The sequence below is a fragment of the Macaca thibetana genome, chromosome 3, assembly GCF_024542745.1.
Source record: "Macaca thibetana thibetana isolate TM-01 chromosome 3, ASM2454274v1, whole genome shotgun sequence".
Taxonomy (NCBI): domain Eukaryota; kingdom Metazoa; phylum Chordata; class Mammalia; order Primates; family Cercopithecidae; genus Macaca; species Macaca thibetana.
In genome coordinates, this window is record NC_065580.1 from 3,532,875 (window position 1) to 3,550,577 (window position 17,703).

The following is a 17,703-nucleotide window of genomic DNA, read 5'->3' on the forward strand; positions in this document are numbered from 1 at the left end:
TAGGATGTCTACTTTGACAGAGCTGGCTGTGTGATCTTTCCAGCATCCCCAGAAACTGCAGGGTCCTCATCTCTCAGAGCCTGCAGCCCTTATGCATGTGAGCCGGGTCTCCAAGGGGCTCCACCGGGCTCCACAGGGCTTGTTGTGCAGGCAAGCAGGCATGAGGGTGGGAATCCCAGTCACCAAAGGGTTTCCTGCACCCTGCTTCACAGAGTAGCCCAGGCCGGGAAGAAACGGGGCTGCAGCCACAGTCATGGGGCCTGTGGGCGGCTTGGGGGTGGCCCGGTGCCCGCTGCACGGCACTGCTGAGAAACGCTGCACAGTGGGCACCCAGCAGAGCTGGCTCCACGTGCCGGCACGGTCCCCTGAGGCCTTGTGTGTCTTGGCAGCTGCCTCCCAGCTGGCCTGCCCTCAGCACTGGTGCCATGAGGATGTGGTTGCAGGAGTCCAGAGAGCCCTGCAGCCACCCCAAAGCTCCTGGGCTTTGGCACGGAGAGGAGAGTGTTGCCTCAATCCACCTGCAGCCAGGCCACTGTCAGGGTGCTGTGCAGAGTGTGGCTGGGTTTCCTGGACTGTCCAGAGCCTGAGCCCTCCAGGAAGCTGGAGACTCACATCCCCAGGGCCCAGGGATGGGGAGAACCCTGGAGTTAGGGAAAGGGGGCTAAGGTGCAGCATCCCTCCCAAATCCAAAGAGCACTGGATGCAGTCACAAGAGAACTGGAGTGCAGAAGTACCACTGGCCAAAACCAGGAAAATCCAGAAAGAAGTGGAGACTGGATGGCGGGATGGAAAGAGATTGCGTGGAATTACTATAAGGAAGAAAAATCAAACGGGAGAAGGACATGAAAGATTAGAGGCCAACCCCAGAGACTAGAAATAGAGGCAGCACCTGGAGACGCTAGGCAGGCGGGCTCCATAACTGCAGGGCCCAGCGGGTACAAATCTGGGGAAGGGAAGGGGAGATGAGGGGGACGCAGAAACTGCTGATGGGACCGGGGAGGATGAACCAGGAGGCTGCCTGGCTTCCAGGCCTCCCAACCTGGGACTGCGGGGATTTCCCAAACCGGCCAAGCCTGAGCCGAAGGCAGAGTGAGGAGGCCATCTAGCGGCAGGGGCCGGAAGGAGGGGCAGGGGCAGTGCCCAGGAGGGAGCCTGGAGGCTGGGGCAGAAGAGGAGGCAGCTTCTGTCCTCAGCAGGGATGCTGGGCACGGGGTGGAGGTGGGGGAGGGTGGGGGAGGAAAAGCTGGAGGAAGGAGCGAGGGAGGGATGCGCATGACCCCAAGGAAGAGAGGCAGAGCCCAGGTAGATGAATAATGGAGCCCCAGCATGTCTGGATGTCTGGCCTTGTCAGGGAGGCTGGGGTTTGGAGCCTCTGCTGGTGCGGGGAGGGGGCCAAATGGACTTGCTGGGGGCGGGTGGGGAAAGGCAAAGAGATAGAACTGCCTGGCGTCTGGCGGGGAAGGCAGTGCTGGACCGTGGGGAGCGGGTGGGATGGAAGAACCTGGAGTGAGGGGCGGGAGGGCAGAGCAGCAGCTTCTCTGGGGGGCTCAGTCAGCAGCCTGGTTCTAAGACAATACACATAATTGGGATTACTTTCTGTGCCGAGTTCCCCCAACCCACGCGGAGGCGCAGGCCCTCTGAACTTAGGCGTGGGGGCAGGCTTTCTGGCCTATCATTATTTCACTCTGGAGGACTGGTCAGTCCACAAGGGGGGCGGCCCCTGATGTGCTCTCCAGGGTGTCCAGGGCTGTCTGGAGATGGAGGGGAGGGAGGGGGCCCCACGCCATCCCTTGGGGCAGGGAAGTTTCAGGAAATGCCCTGAGTCACCCAAGCTCAATGCCAAGCCACATCTTCTCCCTGCAGTCTGCCAAGAGGGAGCTGACCACACCTGGGGGCACCCCACGTCCAGCTGTGCCCACGCAGAACTCTGTGCAGCTCAGGTTTTTGCTTCCAAAGCACACCCCGCCCACCTGCCCTTTGCAGAGGTGAGCTGTGTGCACATGCCACCTCCCGGCGGGCCTGCGCACCCAATCTCTCAGGCCCCAGGGTGGCAACCCCTGTGGGGGGCCTTCTGTACTCACCTGCATTTGTAAGGAGTAGGTATCGGGGAAAGACGGGGCGGGGGGGAGGGGAGGAGGGACTGGAGCAAGAGGAGATGCCAAGGGTGGAGGGCAGGGTGGTCAAAAGGTTTGCAAGTGTCCCACTGGGCCAGGTCGCTGGTCCAGCCCAGGCACCACCCAGTGATGTGACATCCACATGCTGTGCAGGTAGACACATCAAACAGGTCGGCCTCCTCTGGAGAGGACCCGGGTCCTGTTTTGTGTCTGTTTTTACTGGGAATAGGACAGGCAGCGCAGACACACCACCTGGAGAACCCCTGTGTTCAGCTGAGCTCCGGCTCCACTCAGTGGAGACTGCCAGGGCCTGGTCAAGTGGACGCTACTCCCGCATGGCGCTCTCCTCCGGGGATCATGATGCTTCACAAACCATGGAAAAGAACAAGAAAGAGAGGTGGGATGGGGAGCCTGGGTCAACCTCCCAGAAGGGACCCAGATCTCCAAGTGTTGTTAACGTTCAGCCTCTTATGCCCAAGACACATATCTTAAGATGCTCCTCTCCTTCTCTCCCCCACCACACACACACGAAGTTGATCTGCAAAGGAAACTTCTGGAAACTTCCATTGTTTGAGGAATGAGCTTCACGAGGGGCCTCTCCCCCTCCACTCCAACGGCCTGGGGTCAAGGGAGAGTGTTTAACTTCACAGGGCCCCATTTGCAGCATCTGATGACTCCTCAGGGTCAGGATTTCCCCTCCACGTAAATAACCCTCACTCCCTCATCCTATGCTAGAGGAATGATTGTACATGAGTGGGATGGGGGATGAGGAGGGGAAGGGCATGATCTGTCAAAAAAAAAAAAGCAGGGTTGGGGGGAGCTTCAAATTTTATTTTCCTCGTTTAATTAGGACTTTTGAGATTTTTTTTCACTTTTTCTGCAAAAAGTGAGGTGATGATAGACTCAAAGATTGCCGACTCCTAGGCACTGTGCCCTCTTTCTAGGAAGCCCCTCATTAACCAGAACACTGTTCCCCCAAGGCCCCTGACCTCTTGGGCTGCAGCCCCTAGGACCTGGTGGCTCCTGTGCCTGAAGGCTGGTGGCCTGCTGAGCCCCCACACAAGGCCAGCTTTGCAAGGAGCCTGAATTCCACATTCAGCTCATCCCTGGCTCTGCACTTTGCTCTGATCGATCGTGGGGGTTGTGTGAGTACAGCTTCGCCCACTCGCCTGCCCCCCCCCAACACACCCTGCAATGGCCTCCACACACCCAGCGCACACACTGACCCCCCACTCTCTCCTCTGTGCTGGGGTGCAGGCCCCAGACCTACTTTGCCCATCCACCCTGACGCCCGCAGTTCACTCTGTACCTGCCCTTGAGCACGCCTCCATCCCATTTGCAGAGCTCTACCAAAAAAAAAAGTATTAATTGAAGCACAATAAAAGAGCACTATTTTTACATTTTTCTAAGGCGCTTAAAGCATTTCAAATGCCAGTGCTTTAAGTTATGGTCACTCATAATTATCCTCGGTCCACAGAGGCTGAGTCTTCAGGAGGGGCTCAGTCCTCTTTCTTCAAAATGCAGGGAGAAGGAGCCTGCACTCTAAAGTCCCTGGGGAAGAAAAATTAAATAACAGCTGGGCAGCTGTGCCCCTCAAATGTGTGAACGACTCTGTGCTTGATGACTGAAGCTTGGTGGTGGTGGGGGGGGGTTTAAACTGTCCTTTAAAAACTTAAGTTGGTTTTAACTGAAGCACCTACCATTCCAGGCAAAGTCAGGGGGAAACACAAGGGTGTACACAAAGCCGGGAGTAACTGCTGTTTCCACAAGACATGCGCTCCTCCCTCCCGCCCACCTTTATCTCAGGAAAGATTTTTTTTTTTTAAACTCGAAGCCTTCAGGTGAAAATAAAGCAACAGCAGCAACAGAAAAAAAAAATGTAGTCTTCTTCAGGGTTAACATCAGAAGACAAGCTTGTGCGGCTTTGGCCAATCAGATGCGCCCCTGGCAGCTATAATATAGTGCTAAAGGCAGCCTCTCTCACAAGCTCTCCAGGCTTGCTACCATTTAAAATCAGACTCTTTTTGTCTTTTGATTGCTGTCTCGCGACCCAACTCCGATGTGTTCCGTTATCAGCGGCCGGCAGCCTGCCATTCCAGCCCCTGTCTGGGTGGGGAGCGGTGGAGAGTGCCCCGCAGCCGCGGCGGGCAAGGTTATATAGGAAGAGAAAGAGCGAGGCAGCCGGCGAGGGAGCGAGCGGGCGGGCGAGCCGGAGCGAGGAAGGGAGAGCGCAAGAGAGAGCGCACACGCACACACCCGCCGCGCGCACTCGCGCACGGACCCGCACGGGGACAGCTCGGAAGTCATCAGTTCCATGGGCGAGATGCTGCTGCTGGCGAGATGTCTGCTGCTAGTCCTCGTCTCCTCGCTGCTGGTGTGCTCGGGACTGGCGTGCGGACCGGGCAGGGGGTTCGGGAAGCGGCGGCACCCCAAAAAGCTGACCCCTTTAGCCTACAAGCAGTTTATCCCCAATGTGGCTGAGAAGACCCTAGGCGCCAGCGGAAGATATGAAGGGAAGATCTCCAGAAACTCCGAGAGATTTAAGGAACTCACCCCCAATTACAACCCCGACATCATATTTAAGGATGAAGAAAACACCGGAGCGGACAGGCTGATGACTCAGGTAGGAACCCAGCGCCGGGGCGTGGAATGTGTGGCTTTCCAGGGGGTTAGGAGAAGCCGAACACTTCCAGACTTAACTCTGTTTGCTCTTCGGGCAGATAGGAAGGTGATTTCACCCACTTCTTCCCCACCCACCTGCCCGCCCCCCATCTCTTCCTGTTCCTGGAGGAGAATGGAGGTCAAGGGTCCAGCTGGAGAAGTTTAGGGTGTGGTGGGGGTGAGGACGGTAACAGACGTGGTTCATTATGGCCCTGATTTGATGAGTCTTGCTACAACGGCCTTCCCCATCCTACTTCTGCCCTGGCTTGTAACTTGGGGAGACCTTCACTTGGGGGGTGTCGGCCCTTTCCAAGTCAGGAGTGGAAATGGAAGGAGAGGGTGGGAATCCCCCTCCCACAAACACAGAGTGGCCTCCGGGCACTCTGCAACGAACGTAGCTTTGGGCATTGGAGCTCAGGGCCCCCACGTTTCCCGTCACCTCTGTGGTTTTCTTTCCCACTACAACCCCCACCCTACACCTCCCCACCAAATAATTCTCAACTGGAAAAGCCAGGAGGCAGTTCTGACAAAAGGCAGGGGCTCCAGAGGCGACTCCGCCCGTCCCTGGGTCCCTGGCTGTATCGCAGAGCTGGCTTTGCGATTGCATGTCCGCAATTGTGCCCATCAGAGTGTGAATGTATTGATATTTCTTTAAGGATGCTCTTTCCTTCTTCCAAGCCCGAGGTACCTTAGGGGAGGGACTTAGAACTTATTGGCATTGCATCACTTTAGTTTTCAACCTGCTTGCATAAGAATTAAGAGAGAATAAATATTAGTGTGGGGGGAGGGGAAGCTAAGCAAAATATGAATTCCTCTCTCTCTCCCCACCTCCTTTGAGATTTCTGAGCTGCCAATCTTCCAGCCAATTCTAGACTTTCTGAAACTCCATGCACGTATAACTGAAGCCAGAAATGGGTTTCCTTGCAAATATAGGTCAACATCCTTTTTATTGCCCTATTAAAATATTCAAGTCCTACCTTTAGGGCTAGGTGCGCACAGCGGCTGATGGAGTGGCGCTGGTGGGGCGCAAGTGCAGGGGGAGGGTACGGACGGCAGAGAGAGAGGAGCTACCTCTGGGCCGCCCTGCTTCCCCGACCCGATTCCCAGGCTTGCTTGGGGCCGAGAAAGGCGAGGAGCAGGCGAGGTAGCCTGCTCCAGCTGTCGGAAAGGAGAGGAATGGGAAATGGTCCTGATTTCCTTGTTCTCCCTCATCTGCTTCCGACCACCTTAAATCTGGACCGCGAGTGTGGACGCGCGCGCCAGTGCCAGAGAGCAGCGCGATCCACAATTAACTCTGCACGGGCCACGGGGTGCCCGGTGTGTGCAGCTGGCTGGAGGGAGTTCTCCGGCTAGCCTGGGGTGCCCATCCTCTCGTCACCCTCGCTCCCAGCGGAGGAGGGGACTTGCCAGGGTCCCTCGGAACCCGATAGGAGGGAGGCGCTGCGGAGAGAGCAGCGGGGGCGTGGACACCCGAGGTCCCAGAGCCAGAGTGGGTCAGCTTCTGCCCTGGTCTGCGGGAGGCCAATACTGCAGAAGGGGTCCTGGGCTCGCACCCCTTCCCAGGACTCGGGCCTTGCCGCCCTGCTGCAAAGCTGCAAGCGCGCAGAGCCGCGCAGCGAGGCAGACGCATGCAGCCCCACTTACTCCTGGGTTATCGATCCCCCGCGGCTAGGGTTTCAGTGCGCGCGGGGTTGGGCTGGAGCCGCCGGGCTCTGCCGCTCCACGCGCCGGAGCGCAGGCAACGCAGGAGCTAACAGCAGCGCCGGGTTCGCGGTAGCGACCCCGGCGGCGGAGGCGCGGAGATGGGGGCGCCCGCGCAGGGACCAGGGCGCAGCGCGGGCTCCGCCGGCCTGCCCTGGGCCGCGCCCCCCTCCCTAGTCCGCCGCCTGCCCGGCCTCTGGGCCTCCGCGTCCCAGCCGGAGCCCCCAGACAGGAGGCCTACCCCCGACCCCCGCCCGCCCTACCCGGGGACGCAGGGCCCAGCGGCCCCGCGCCCGGCCACTCTCGCCGCCGCGCGCACAGGCAGCATTTGAACTTCTGACCTTCTGTCAACTTCCCTCAGACGAACGAAACGAAAACAAATACTTTTTTCCTTGGGCAGTGGCTATTCCCGTTCCCAACACAAAAGGAGGGGGAAGGACGGCCCAAGTGGGGGTTGGGTGGGGAGAGCCAGGCCGGGATTATCAGGCAGACCCCACAAAGGTCCCCTAAAACCGAGGGGGGTAGGGGCTGGCAGTCTGTGAGGTACCCCCAGTTGATCCCTCCCCTACCTTCCTTCTCCCGATTCCAGGAGTTAAGGGTGGGGGAGGAAGGGATGGGGAAGGCGGAGGCTCGGGTGCTGAGGGCAGGGGCCGGGTGAAGGAGGAGGCAGGGGAGCCCCAGGCCCGTGGGAGGTTTGGGGAGCCTGCTCGGACGCCCTCATTTTAAATAACCACCTAGGCTCTGCCCCAGCTGCGTGGCCCTCCTCTTCTGTCTCCCTCCCTGTCTCTGGGTCTCTAATGTGACTGCCGCCCAAGTCCCTCAACCATGGCGAGATCGTCCCCAGTGGAACTTTCAGAGCAGTTCTGGAACGCAGGAGCTGCCGGTTAATATTAACCCGGGAGAGGAAAGCGCAGACAGACACGCTCTCCCTGCGCTGGCCTAGGGTGCCAGGCGAGGGTGCTGGCGGCCAGGGGGGTCCCAGGGGGAAGGAGGCCCGAGGGCCGGATCTGAAGCCTGGAGTAGGGTCCCAAGCCGCCACACTAAATAGATTTCCTGTGCGCTCTGGGGCCGCCAGGAAAGACGCTCAGGTGTGGGTTTGGGGAGGGGCTGTTCCACCAAGCCTGGGGAAAGGACAGTGGAGAGAGGTGCGTTTTGCGGGCTGGGGCTGTTCTGAGGTTGGGACGCCCCCACCCCCGCGCTGGGGGAAGCCCACCGGCTGCTGGCGGTGACAGTCGGCGCGGCTCGCAGATCAGGGAGGTGGGCAGGAGCTCAGGCGTGGGGAACAACTTGGCCTCAGCCGACACAAAGCCCGGCCCCGGCGGCCCTGCTGGGCTTCACGGTGGCTGCACAGAGTCGGGCTTGATTCGCGGCACACGACCCAATGAATTAATAACCGGCCTGGGCTTCCCGGCTTTGCCTGCGACAATCCCGCCCAGCGCGGGCGGAGGAGAGGCCGCCAGCCGAGGCCGCACGGAGCCCGGCCGGGGGAGGGCTCGAGGGGCGGGGGCGCCAACTCCGGCAACCCTCGGCCTCCGCCCCTCACCCGCGCTGCCACCTCCCGTCGCGGCCCGGCTAGGCCGGGGTCTCCCTGCCCCGGGTCCTCCATGCCTGCCCAAGTGGCGCAGTTCCCAGAGCTGGGGGCCGGGTCCTCCTCACCCTGCCGCCCTTTCCCTGGCTGCCCTCCTGGGAAGCTGTTTAAAGCTTCATCGGCGAAGCCCCAGGGGAGGGAGCTGCGGTGGGGTGGGGGGCTTGCATGGGGGGTCCGTGTGCGTGTTGGTGGTGTGCGCCTGCGCGCAACGGGCCTCACATCACAGCTCTAAACTGACCCTGGTTTACTGATTGATTTTCATGTAAAACGCGTTCAATCCTCAAGATGACCTCACTCAAATTCTGCCCTTCCGACTTTTTTTTCTTTAACTGCTGGCAGGCCCAGAAACCTGCAGGCACTGACCTGTTACCAGGGCGGCCCCCAGCCCTACCCCACCCCCAGTTGTTGTATGTTTAACTCTACAACCATATTACTGGTTTTTATTGCTGCCAGATACACAGGACTTTTCCTGTTGCGCAATTTGTCACGTCCCCTTAAAGCGCGGCAGCAGTGGGGCCAGCGTCCTCGCCCCACCCTCTCGAAAGGGTCCCCCCAGCCACGCTACAGTTAGGGCCCTGGACAGAAGCTGTCCTTCCATCGCGACAACCAGACTCCAAGCAGAGCATCCTTCCAGACTGGAGGAGGTTAGAGGTCAGCCCCGCCCTCTGCAGCAGTCACCTTGAAATTGCCCCTCGGCCTCCACTTGGCGCAGCTTCTTGGGGGATGCCACCTTCATCATCTGTGCCAGTTCCCCCTCTGTAAATCCCGTGTCCCACCAGCAGCAGCAGGATAAACATCCAGGAAGCAAGTCAGTGCCCCCACAAACACACACAGTGGATTCAACTGCTTTCTGTCGCATCCTTATCTGAAAGTGACCCAAGGGAACCCCCACAATCTGAGTGTCAGGTAACCCCGTCTGCATCTGCCTAGTCAGTGCTTCCTGATTCCTACCAGGCAACTTCCTGGGAGACTCCCCAGGCGGAGGACTCGGAGACCTCAGGCCTTCCTGGCTCCCCTCCCCCTCCTCTCAAACCCCTCCCCCTCCCTCCACCTCTTCAGTTTGCTCTTCAAACTTGCTGGACACCATTCTATGCTGGGGCCAAGAAAACAAGAGGGGAGGAAGGGAACAGGTTAAAGAAAACAAGAAACACAATCAGACCACAGAAAAGCCAGGCAGAAAAGAGTTCCACGGGCAAAAAGAATGTGGCTGTCCAGATAAAGAATGTCTGTCCCGGCCCCAGCCCGTGCTGCAAGTGGTAACTCACCTAGCCGCCTTCCACCTGGGCTCCCGACTACCCTGCAGCCCCGCCAGCGGCTTCTGGCCTCCCCTCTGCCTCGGATAGGGTTAGGGCCTGAGGCAAATAAATGCAAGGCCTTCAATTCTCAAAGAAACGCGCAGTGCATTTTTCTTTATTTCTGGGAACTTGCACCCAGGTATCTGTCAGGCCTGCTGTGAGGGATTCTACACGGAGAGAAGGTGGAGCCTTCGCAGGTGGAGAAAGGGGCCGTAGAAGGGGGGCTGGAAGTGGAGGGCAACGTGGGGGCGGGGCGGGTATCGCAGAAGGTGCCCCTGGAGGGTCCCGGAGTTGATGTCCGAATCATGCAGGTCCCTTGTTTCAGAGAAACTTTATTTGCTTCTTAGGCCCCGCTAGGAGCATCGGCTGTTACAGGACCTGGAGAAAGGCCCCCAGCTCTACTCTGAGAGGACGTGCTCCTCCATGCTCCTCCGCAAATGCTGCCCCTCTTCCCCAGCCCGGGGCTCAGCTCTTCCGTGTGTTTGGGCCGTTCCAACTCCCGTCTCCCCACCTCTCCGCATGGCCCTCGCGCCTTGAGACTGGGCAGGGCAGGCTGACGGAGGGGCCGGGAGGGGTGGCGTCCGCCCAGGCTAATGTGTCCGTCGGTGGGGGTCCCCTTGTCTTCGCAGAGGTGTAAGGACAAGTTGAACGCTTTGGCCATTTCGGTGATGAACCAGTGGCCAGGAGTGAAACTGCGGGTGACCGAGGGCTGGGACGAGGATGGCCACCACTCAGAGGAGTCTCTGCACTACGAGGGCCGCGCAGTGGACATCACCACGTCCGACCGCGACCGCAGCAAGTACGGCATGCTGGCCCGCCTGGCGGTGGAGGCCGGCTTCGACTGGGTGTACTACGAGTCCAAGGCGCACATCCACTGCTCGGTGAAAGCAGGTAAGCTGGCCCTGGACCCCCGATCCGCCCCCACGGAAGGCCACTGGCAGACCCCCGGCTTAATTCAAGGGAAAAAGAAACCTGGGGGGAGGCTGAGGGCCAGGAGCAGGGGCACTGGGCGATGACTGCGTTTCCGCGGTGGGAACCTGCCCTGTGAGGTGCCGGCCCCTCGAACTCACCCCTACCTTTGAGGCCACAGAGCCCAGGGTTCTCCATGACCCGAGGTGGGGTCCTGTGGCTTCCTGCCCGCTTCTGGAGCCCCCACTGCAGGGGGGTGGGAAAGCGTGACTGGGGGAGGGGCGCTAGCCCCTTCCAGGCGAGGGAAGGCAGCACTGCGCGGTTAGCCAGGTCTGGGCGAGCTCCTTCCTCTCGTTTAGGGCTTAAGAACCAACTGCCCCCACCGGCTGTCCCAAGCGCAGGGGCGTCTGTCCTGCCCCGGAACCCGCGTCCTGGCTCCTCCCGGCCGGGCGCCCGTGGATCCTAAGCTGCCTTCGCTCACTCGCTGAGCCTTTGGGGAGAGGCCTGGTGGGCGGCAGTAAACCCAGGGGTAACCACCTCCAGCATCTGGAGGCCGCGCGCCCGAAGCCTGCGTTCCTATTGAGAGCCGGGCTGGGACGCCCTGGGCGGCGGGCAAGTCCCGGAAAGCCGGCCCGAGTCGGCGTGAGGCTGCCTTCTCTGGGCCTGCAACGCCACACGCTGTTGCTGGCGAGGAACAGCGGTAGAGGAGGCGCCATCGCGCGCACGCGAACCTCCGGCCTGGGGCTGTGTGCACAACGCTCTCCTCCGCCCGCATAAATTGGCACGTTTAGCAAAGCCGTTCACGGTGAATTTCGGGGAAACTCTGCCTTCCTCACCCCCCTTCCAGGTTTCCCTACTTGTCTCCTAAATTCCAAGTTAATGGCAATATGTTAGTAGGAAAACACTTTAAAGGTGTCAAGGCACACTTGTAGGTAAAGGCAAGCGTGGCTTCTCGTCCCCACAGAAAGCAAAGGCGTGGAGCGGGGGCGGCAGGGGCGGGTGTGCGGCCCAGAGAGCTCCCGGCCGCAGGGAGGCAGGAGGCGGCACCCCCACCTCGCGGCCTCGGCGGCGGCCCCTGGGCCCAGGGCGCTCCCTGAGCAAAACCTCCTCCCCGGCTCCCTGCCCTCGGGGTCCCCCTAGCGGGGGTCTCCGGAGGCCTCCTCCCAAGTGAGCAGCGCTAATCCATCCGCCGGATCGCGCCGGGAGAGCAGAGCCGCGGCGCGGGAGCCGCTCATTGGCATTCTGCGCACACGGGCGGGGGCGCGGGGCGCAGCGTGTCAAGCCGGGCCGTGCGACTCGACGACTCGGGCTAGCCAGCGCCCGGGGTCGCATTCCGGGGAGCTACGGAGGGCCTCCAACGGCCAGCCCCGCACTTCATGCCGGAGAAACCGATGAGAAGATTAAAAGCCCCCTGTAATTCCAGCAGGAAGATTCTTTCTGGCAATCTCTATTTGCAAAAAGCATGATCCCAGAGATTGGAATGCAAAGAAGACGGCCCTCCCCGCCCTCCTCCCCCGCCCCCTGCGCTCCGCCCCAACTTCAATTATTGTCCTCGGGACAGTGAGCCTCAGAGAGCGACAGAGGGCTCGAGAAAGCGGGTAGTCAAGGGGCCTTGAGACTCGGAGCTTCCAGCGCTCCGAACAGGCCCCGCCATTTAAAATTCAAATACACATCTTGAGTGCTTGGAAGAGAGGCCTGGCTGTGCAAATAGTGCTTGTGAATTGCACACGGGGGGGTTTGCACCTGAGCAAATAGGGAGGGGGAGGCCCGCGAGCTGGGGAGAGAGTGAGCTGAGAAAAGGGAGGGGAGAAAATGGAAGTGTCCGCTTCCAAGAGTGTCTCCTGTTTATCCCAGAAATCACAATGACAATGCTGGGCCCTTTATTGGATTTTAATTAGAAAATCCACACAAGCCTCGGATTTTCACACCTCGGCCAATCTCTGGAATGTTTGTCCAGTTGCTACAACTACTGCAGCTATTTTTCACTCCCCGCCCCCGCCCCTCCGCAGGCCCACGCCGAGGCGCGGCAGGGTGCTGAGGGCTGGCGGGTCTGCGGGCCAGGGGTTTCCGCCGCGCAGCCCGGGTGCTGAGCGCGCGAGCAGGCGCCGCGCCCCGCGCCGGGGCGGGAGGAAAGGAGGGTGCGCCCGGCGCCCGCGGGATCTCAAGGAGGCTTCCAGAGGAATCCAAGTGCAGAGCAAACACCCTCTGGATGGATTCGCGGCGAGGCGGGGGTGTGTGCGGAGCTGGGGGTGGGGTTGGAGGAAGGCGGAAGGAAGGAGTGTCACCGGCCTCTGCAGGAAACGCCAGCCAACCTCTGTCACCGCCAGCGCAGACTTAGAGAGTTGTTAAGGAATGTGCCTGCGTCGGAATCCTGTCCCTGGGGCGGTGGGGTTGGGGGAGGGAGGTCTGTGCGGGACCCACCTGGAATCAATCGCCCCGCCCAGCGCTGAGCGCATCCCTAGCCTAGGCGCGCGGGCACCAAGCGTGCGCCCTCCTTCCCGAGACGCGCCTCCCTCTCGGAACTCAATGCCCTGTCCTCTCTTCTCTCCCTTCTTCTCACCCGCAGAGAACTCGGTGGCGGCCAAATCGGGCGGCTGCTTCCCGGGCTCGGCCACTGTGCACCTGGAGCAGGGCGGCACCAAGCTGGTAAAGGACCTGCGCCCCGGGGACCGCGTGCTGGCGGCGGACGACCAGGGCCGGCTACTCTACAGCGACTTCCTCACTTTCCTGGACCGCGACGACGGCGCCAAGAAGGTCTTCTATGTGATCGAGACCCGGGAGCCGCGCGAGCGCCTGCTGCTCACCGCCGCGCACCTGCTCTTCGTGGCGCCGCACAACGACTCTGCCGCCGCGGAGCCCGAGGCGTTCTCAGGCGCGGGGCCGCCTTTCGAAGGCGCACTGGGGCATCGGGCGCTGTTCGCCAGCCGCGTGCGCCCGGGCCAGCGCGTGTATGTGGTGGCCGAGCGCGACGGGGACCGCCGGCTCCTGCCCGCCGCTGTACACAGCGTGACCCTACGCGAGGAGGCCGCGGGCGCCTACGCGCCGCTCACGGCCCAGGGCACCATCCTCATCAACCGGGTGCTGGCCTCGTGCTACGCCGTCATCGAGGAGCACGGCTGGGCGCACCGGGCCTTCGCGCCTTTCCGCCTGGCGCACGCGCTCCTGGCTGCACTGGCGCCCGCGCGCACGGACCGCGGCGGGGACAGCGGCGGTGGGGACCGCGGGGGCGGCGGCAGCCGAGTACCCCCGCCTGCGCCAGGTGCAGCCGACGCTACGGGTGCGGGGGCCACCGCGGGCATCCACTGGTACTCGCAGCTGCTCTACCAAATAGGCACCTGGCTCCTGGACAGCGAGGCCCTGCACCCGCTGGGCATGGCGGTCAAGTCCAGCTGAAGCTGGGGGGCCCGGGGAGGGGCGCGGGAGGGGGCGGGGCAGGGCAGCAACAGCAACGCAAAGCAAAAAGACACTCGGAAAAGGCGCACGAACCAGACTGAGTTATTATAATAATAATAATAATAATAAAGTAGGACAGTCCAAAGTAGACTCTAAGGAAACAAGGACCCCGGGAAGTTTTGTTGTTGTGTTTAGTTGATATATAATTTTTGAATTTTTTGGTTATTGTTTTATTTTGGTTATTTTTTCCTCCTCTCCTGGCTATTTATTTGGTATGAATAGATGTTTTAAATAATATGAACCGGACCTTCAAGAGCCTTAAATAGTTTGTTTCTTGGATAATTTATTATGATCATGTGAACTGTACTCACGGGGGAAAGATTATTTTGTGAGGCCAAGCAACCTGCTCAGAGTCTATTTTTCTACATGTCCCTCGTCCCGGCTGTCAGAAAGCAAACCTCTGTCCCTGCCATCCCTCCCTTCCATCTCCTGCTTCTCAGCAAGTGCAAACTCAAACGTGCTTCATGGGGGTCCACAAATTATATTTTTATACACAGAATTGTAAATTAGATTTTTTGAGAGATCAATACTTAACTGAATTACATTTCATTTTTGAAATAGTGTAAAATATGAAAATATATTATTTTAATTTAACTAGTTTCCGATGTAACAGCCATCTCCTCTGTTGTCTTTATGGTTTCATATTCCCTTTGTATTCACCATTTTGCCACATTCTTGGAAGCCAAGACTGTTACACACACACAACACACTTTGCTTTGCTTTGCTTTTTTTTTCTTTTTCTTTTTCTTTTTCTTTTCTTTTTTTCTTTTCTTTTTCTTTTTTTTTTTTTTTTTTTTTTTTTGACAAACTGGAAGAACTCTGTTATTTTTAACTTCAAAGAATTTATTAGAAAATAATATTTTTAAAAAGCGCACATAGTGATGAGCCCATGAGGATGGAGCCTGCAGTTTGTACAGAGAAAACAAAAGGATGTTTTTGCATTAATAAATTGAGAAATAACTGCTGTAAATTTACTAAAATGTATTTTTGAATATTTTGTAATAGTTTTATAGAAATAAAATGTGCCATGCACAGACCGCTTAGTATCTAATAACTAAGAATCCCCGTTGCAGCCCTTTTTCTTTTTTTTTTTTTTTTTTTTTTTTTGGCTTCTTTGCTTGGGAAACCCAGTGCTCACAGGCGCTCCCAATATTCTATTTAGATGTGTTGCTTATACTGTGAACTCAGACTGACTGACTTAGGTAACCAAAGTAGGCACACAAACCAACTTCTTTCTTCTCATGGCTGGAGAAACCTCAGCTCTGTTTGTATTTATTGTGTGACGCTCTTCCTACGCTCCCAAAGGTTGGGGGTGCCACCCGTGGGGACTGTGCTGTCCCCCTAACCCCACCCCTTAACTAGCAAAGCCTAATGTGTAAGCCCAGAGGGGGTGGCCTGGAGACGGCCACCGAGAACCTTCTGCTAGGACTCCTGTGTGTGGTTGCTGGGCAGACCCCTGGCCTGACCCTGTTCGTGCTGTCTGTGATCCGTAGGGAGGAGGCCCATTGCTGCTTTCTGAGGTCCTGTTGTGCCCCTTCCAGAAAGCATCCTTAGAAGAGAGGACCAGGTTTGATCTTCTCTGAAGCTCTATCCTCTTTTCTTGAGGGTCCCCTTAAATCCGAGTGGCAAGCCCACAGTGGCATGGGCCAGTCGCTGGAATGTCGGGGCTGCTGTTGAGGTCCTCAGGCTACGCTGGTTGTCTGTGTGACATGGCGGTCAGGCATGGACTTTGATCCCTGTTGAGTGAGCATGCTGCTGTGGGTGCTGGGCTGGGGAAGGTCCTTCCATGCTTCATGCTGCCTTGGAGGCCAAGAGGGTCTCTGCCCTTGGCGGTTGTCAGGGTCCCAGGTGGAGGACTACTACCAGTTTTTTGGCTTACGGAAGATGTCTGCCATGCTTTGTGCTTTGGGCTAAATTATCTGAGCAGGCTGAGCCTTGGAAGGGTGGCGCTGCGTGAGCTCGGGGCCTCCTAGCAGCTGGAGCCTGTGTGGAAGGTGGTCCAGGCTTAGGGAGTGGGAGTGAACAGACTTCAGCCCCACCTGGCAGGGGCTCGCTCCTGAGGCTGGGACCAGTCCCTGAAGGTTTGCTCTGCTGAGGGTCTGCCCTTGAGTGGCCTTCCAGGGAGGCTGTGTGCCCAGGTGGATGGCACAGGGCCTCTGGAGCCTCCACAGGGCCGGGCCCTCTGTGCAGGAGCAGTCCTCAGCCATTTTCTGTAAAAGACTTTTCTTTGGTGTTCTAGATGGTCAGCAGGTTCCAGGCTGATGTTTACAATCTCGGAGGAAGTGTGATGGTTTCTGTTCTTTTGACAGTTCGGTATAATTTCAAGTCAGTCAAAAGTTAACCCAGAAGCACTGGGCACAGCAGCTCCTCTGGCTGTGTTGACAGACCTGGCGATGTGGCCGTGCGGCCCAGATGGTCAGAGAGAAGCCAGTCATTGACCAAGCCCCAAGGTGCCTGAGGCCACGGTGCAGCTCTGCTGGTGACTGGAGCACCTTGGAGCAGACCCTCACCCAGATGGGAAATCCTGACTCCTGGGTGGCACTGCCTCCTGGACAGGCCCGGTGGCAGTGTCCATGCTGCTGGGTGCTGTCCCCAGCCCTCCTGGTCTGTCTTCTTAAGATCCGCCCACTGCTTTATATTTAAAATTCTCTTTTTCACAGGCAAGGAAAGGAAACCACTGCTTAGAGAAACTAGGTACAGGGCATCAAGAGGGTGCAGCCCAGCCCCGCCAGGACGAGGGGCCCACTTCGCATTCAGGGTTGACGGAGCCAAGAGTTTGTGCAAAATGTACGCTTGGTGGTTGCTGCCAGCCTCCCTCATGACTAAATGCATATCTATTCCTGTCAAAACGTGTATCAGAATGTACTTGAAACTGTTATCTTTGTGCTCTATTGTTTGAATAATTAAAGAAATTACAGAGACTCTCTTCAGTGTCTGTGATGTGGCAGAACCCGCTCCCAAACTGTCAGCTGTGTTTCTCATCGTCTTCCACGAGGTAGTGCTGGGAATGTGAAGGAAATTCTCATTGAGCGTGTAGTCTCCATTCTCTCAATGGGTGGGATTGGTCAGGCTTTGGGACTTTTTACCGGTCCTAGGAGGCAGGCACGTGACGCCACTGTCTGAGGGAGTTGACAGAGCTGTCAGCATCACCCCCAACAGGGGAAACATGGGGCAGACATGCAGGGAATGCTGGTCAGTTGCAAGATTTGGCAAGAAAGCAGCAGAGCACCTGCCGGGGAGGCAAGCGGGCCTGCAGGGAGCCAGCCCTTCCTCAGTGCGGCCGCTCTGGCTTTCCGGATGGTGATCCACTCCAGGAGGCTGAGAAGCCCAGGAAGTGACTTCCGTGTGACTTCTTGAAAAGGAGTCACAAAACCCTTCGTGAACCCTGCCGTTTCTGGGCACTCCCTGGGATTTATGTTCCAGGACAGAGCTAGGCAAATTTTGGCCTCTGGGACAAATCTGGTCTGAGGCCTGTTTTCACATAGCCCCTGGGCTGAGACTGTTTTTACATTTTTTAATGTTTAAAAACAAAAAATCTAACGAAGACTGCTATTCCTCGACGTGACAATTCCGTGAAACCCAAATTTCAGTGTCCATCCATAAAGTTTTATTGAAACACACCCACACTCACTCACGTATTGTCTGAAGTAGCTTCTCCACTAGCCCAGAGGAAAGCAACAGAAACCACCCATCCCGCACAGCCTGGTGTTTACTCTCTGGCTCTCTGCCCAAGTTTGCCAACCCTCTTTCGAGGATTTTGGATTGAAATCAAGCTTGGCATAGGGGCTGGGGGCTGAGGACAGGAGTTGGAACACAGTGGCCTGTCTACCATCACAGTGTATTTCTCAATTAGAATTCAGTTAGAATTGCCCACCCACTCCTGCTTCTTCCTGAGAGCCATAGGGGCCTCAGGAGGTTAACAAGTCCAGGAAGCCCCCGGGGGCAGCCACGTCTGCCTGGCAGGGCAACAGCACCCTTCGAT

General features: G+C 58.1%; 1 protein-coding gene across 1 annotated transcript; it reads left to right on the plus strand.

The window, feature by feature from the left end:
* The first annotated feature begins 4,104 nt into the window (after window positions 1–4,104).
* SHH (sonic hedgehog signaling molecule) lies at window positions 4,105–16,641 on the plus strand. The gene is made up of 3 exons (XM_050785722.1): window positions 4,105–4,737; window positions 9,989–10,250; window positions 12,835–16,641. Exons 1-3 carry the CDS (start codon window positions 4,429–4,431, stop codon window positions 13,659–13,661), a joined length of 1,398 nt encoding a protein of 465 aa, XP_050641679.1. The 5' UTR covers window positions 4,105–4,428; the 3' UTR covers window positions 13,662–16,641.
* The last annotated feature ends 1,062 nt before the right edge of the window (window positions 16,642–17,703 follow it).

Excerpts from the sequence above, each read along its gene's own strand:
- SHH (XM_050785722.1), top strand. The coding sequence starts at position 4,429 with ATGGGCGAGATGCTGCTGCTGGCGAGATGTCTGCTGCTAGTCCTCGTC. Across the intron at positions 4,738-9,988 it reads CGGACAGGCTGATGACTCAG|AGGTGTAAGGACAAGTTGAA; the intron begins GTAGGAACCCAG and ends TTGTCTTCGCAG. Across the intron at positions 10,251-12,834 it reads CCACTGCTCGGTGAAAGCAG|AGAACTCGGTGGCGGCCAAA; the intron begins GTAAGCTGGCCC and ends TCTCACCCGCAG.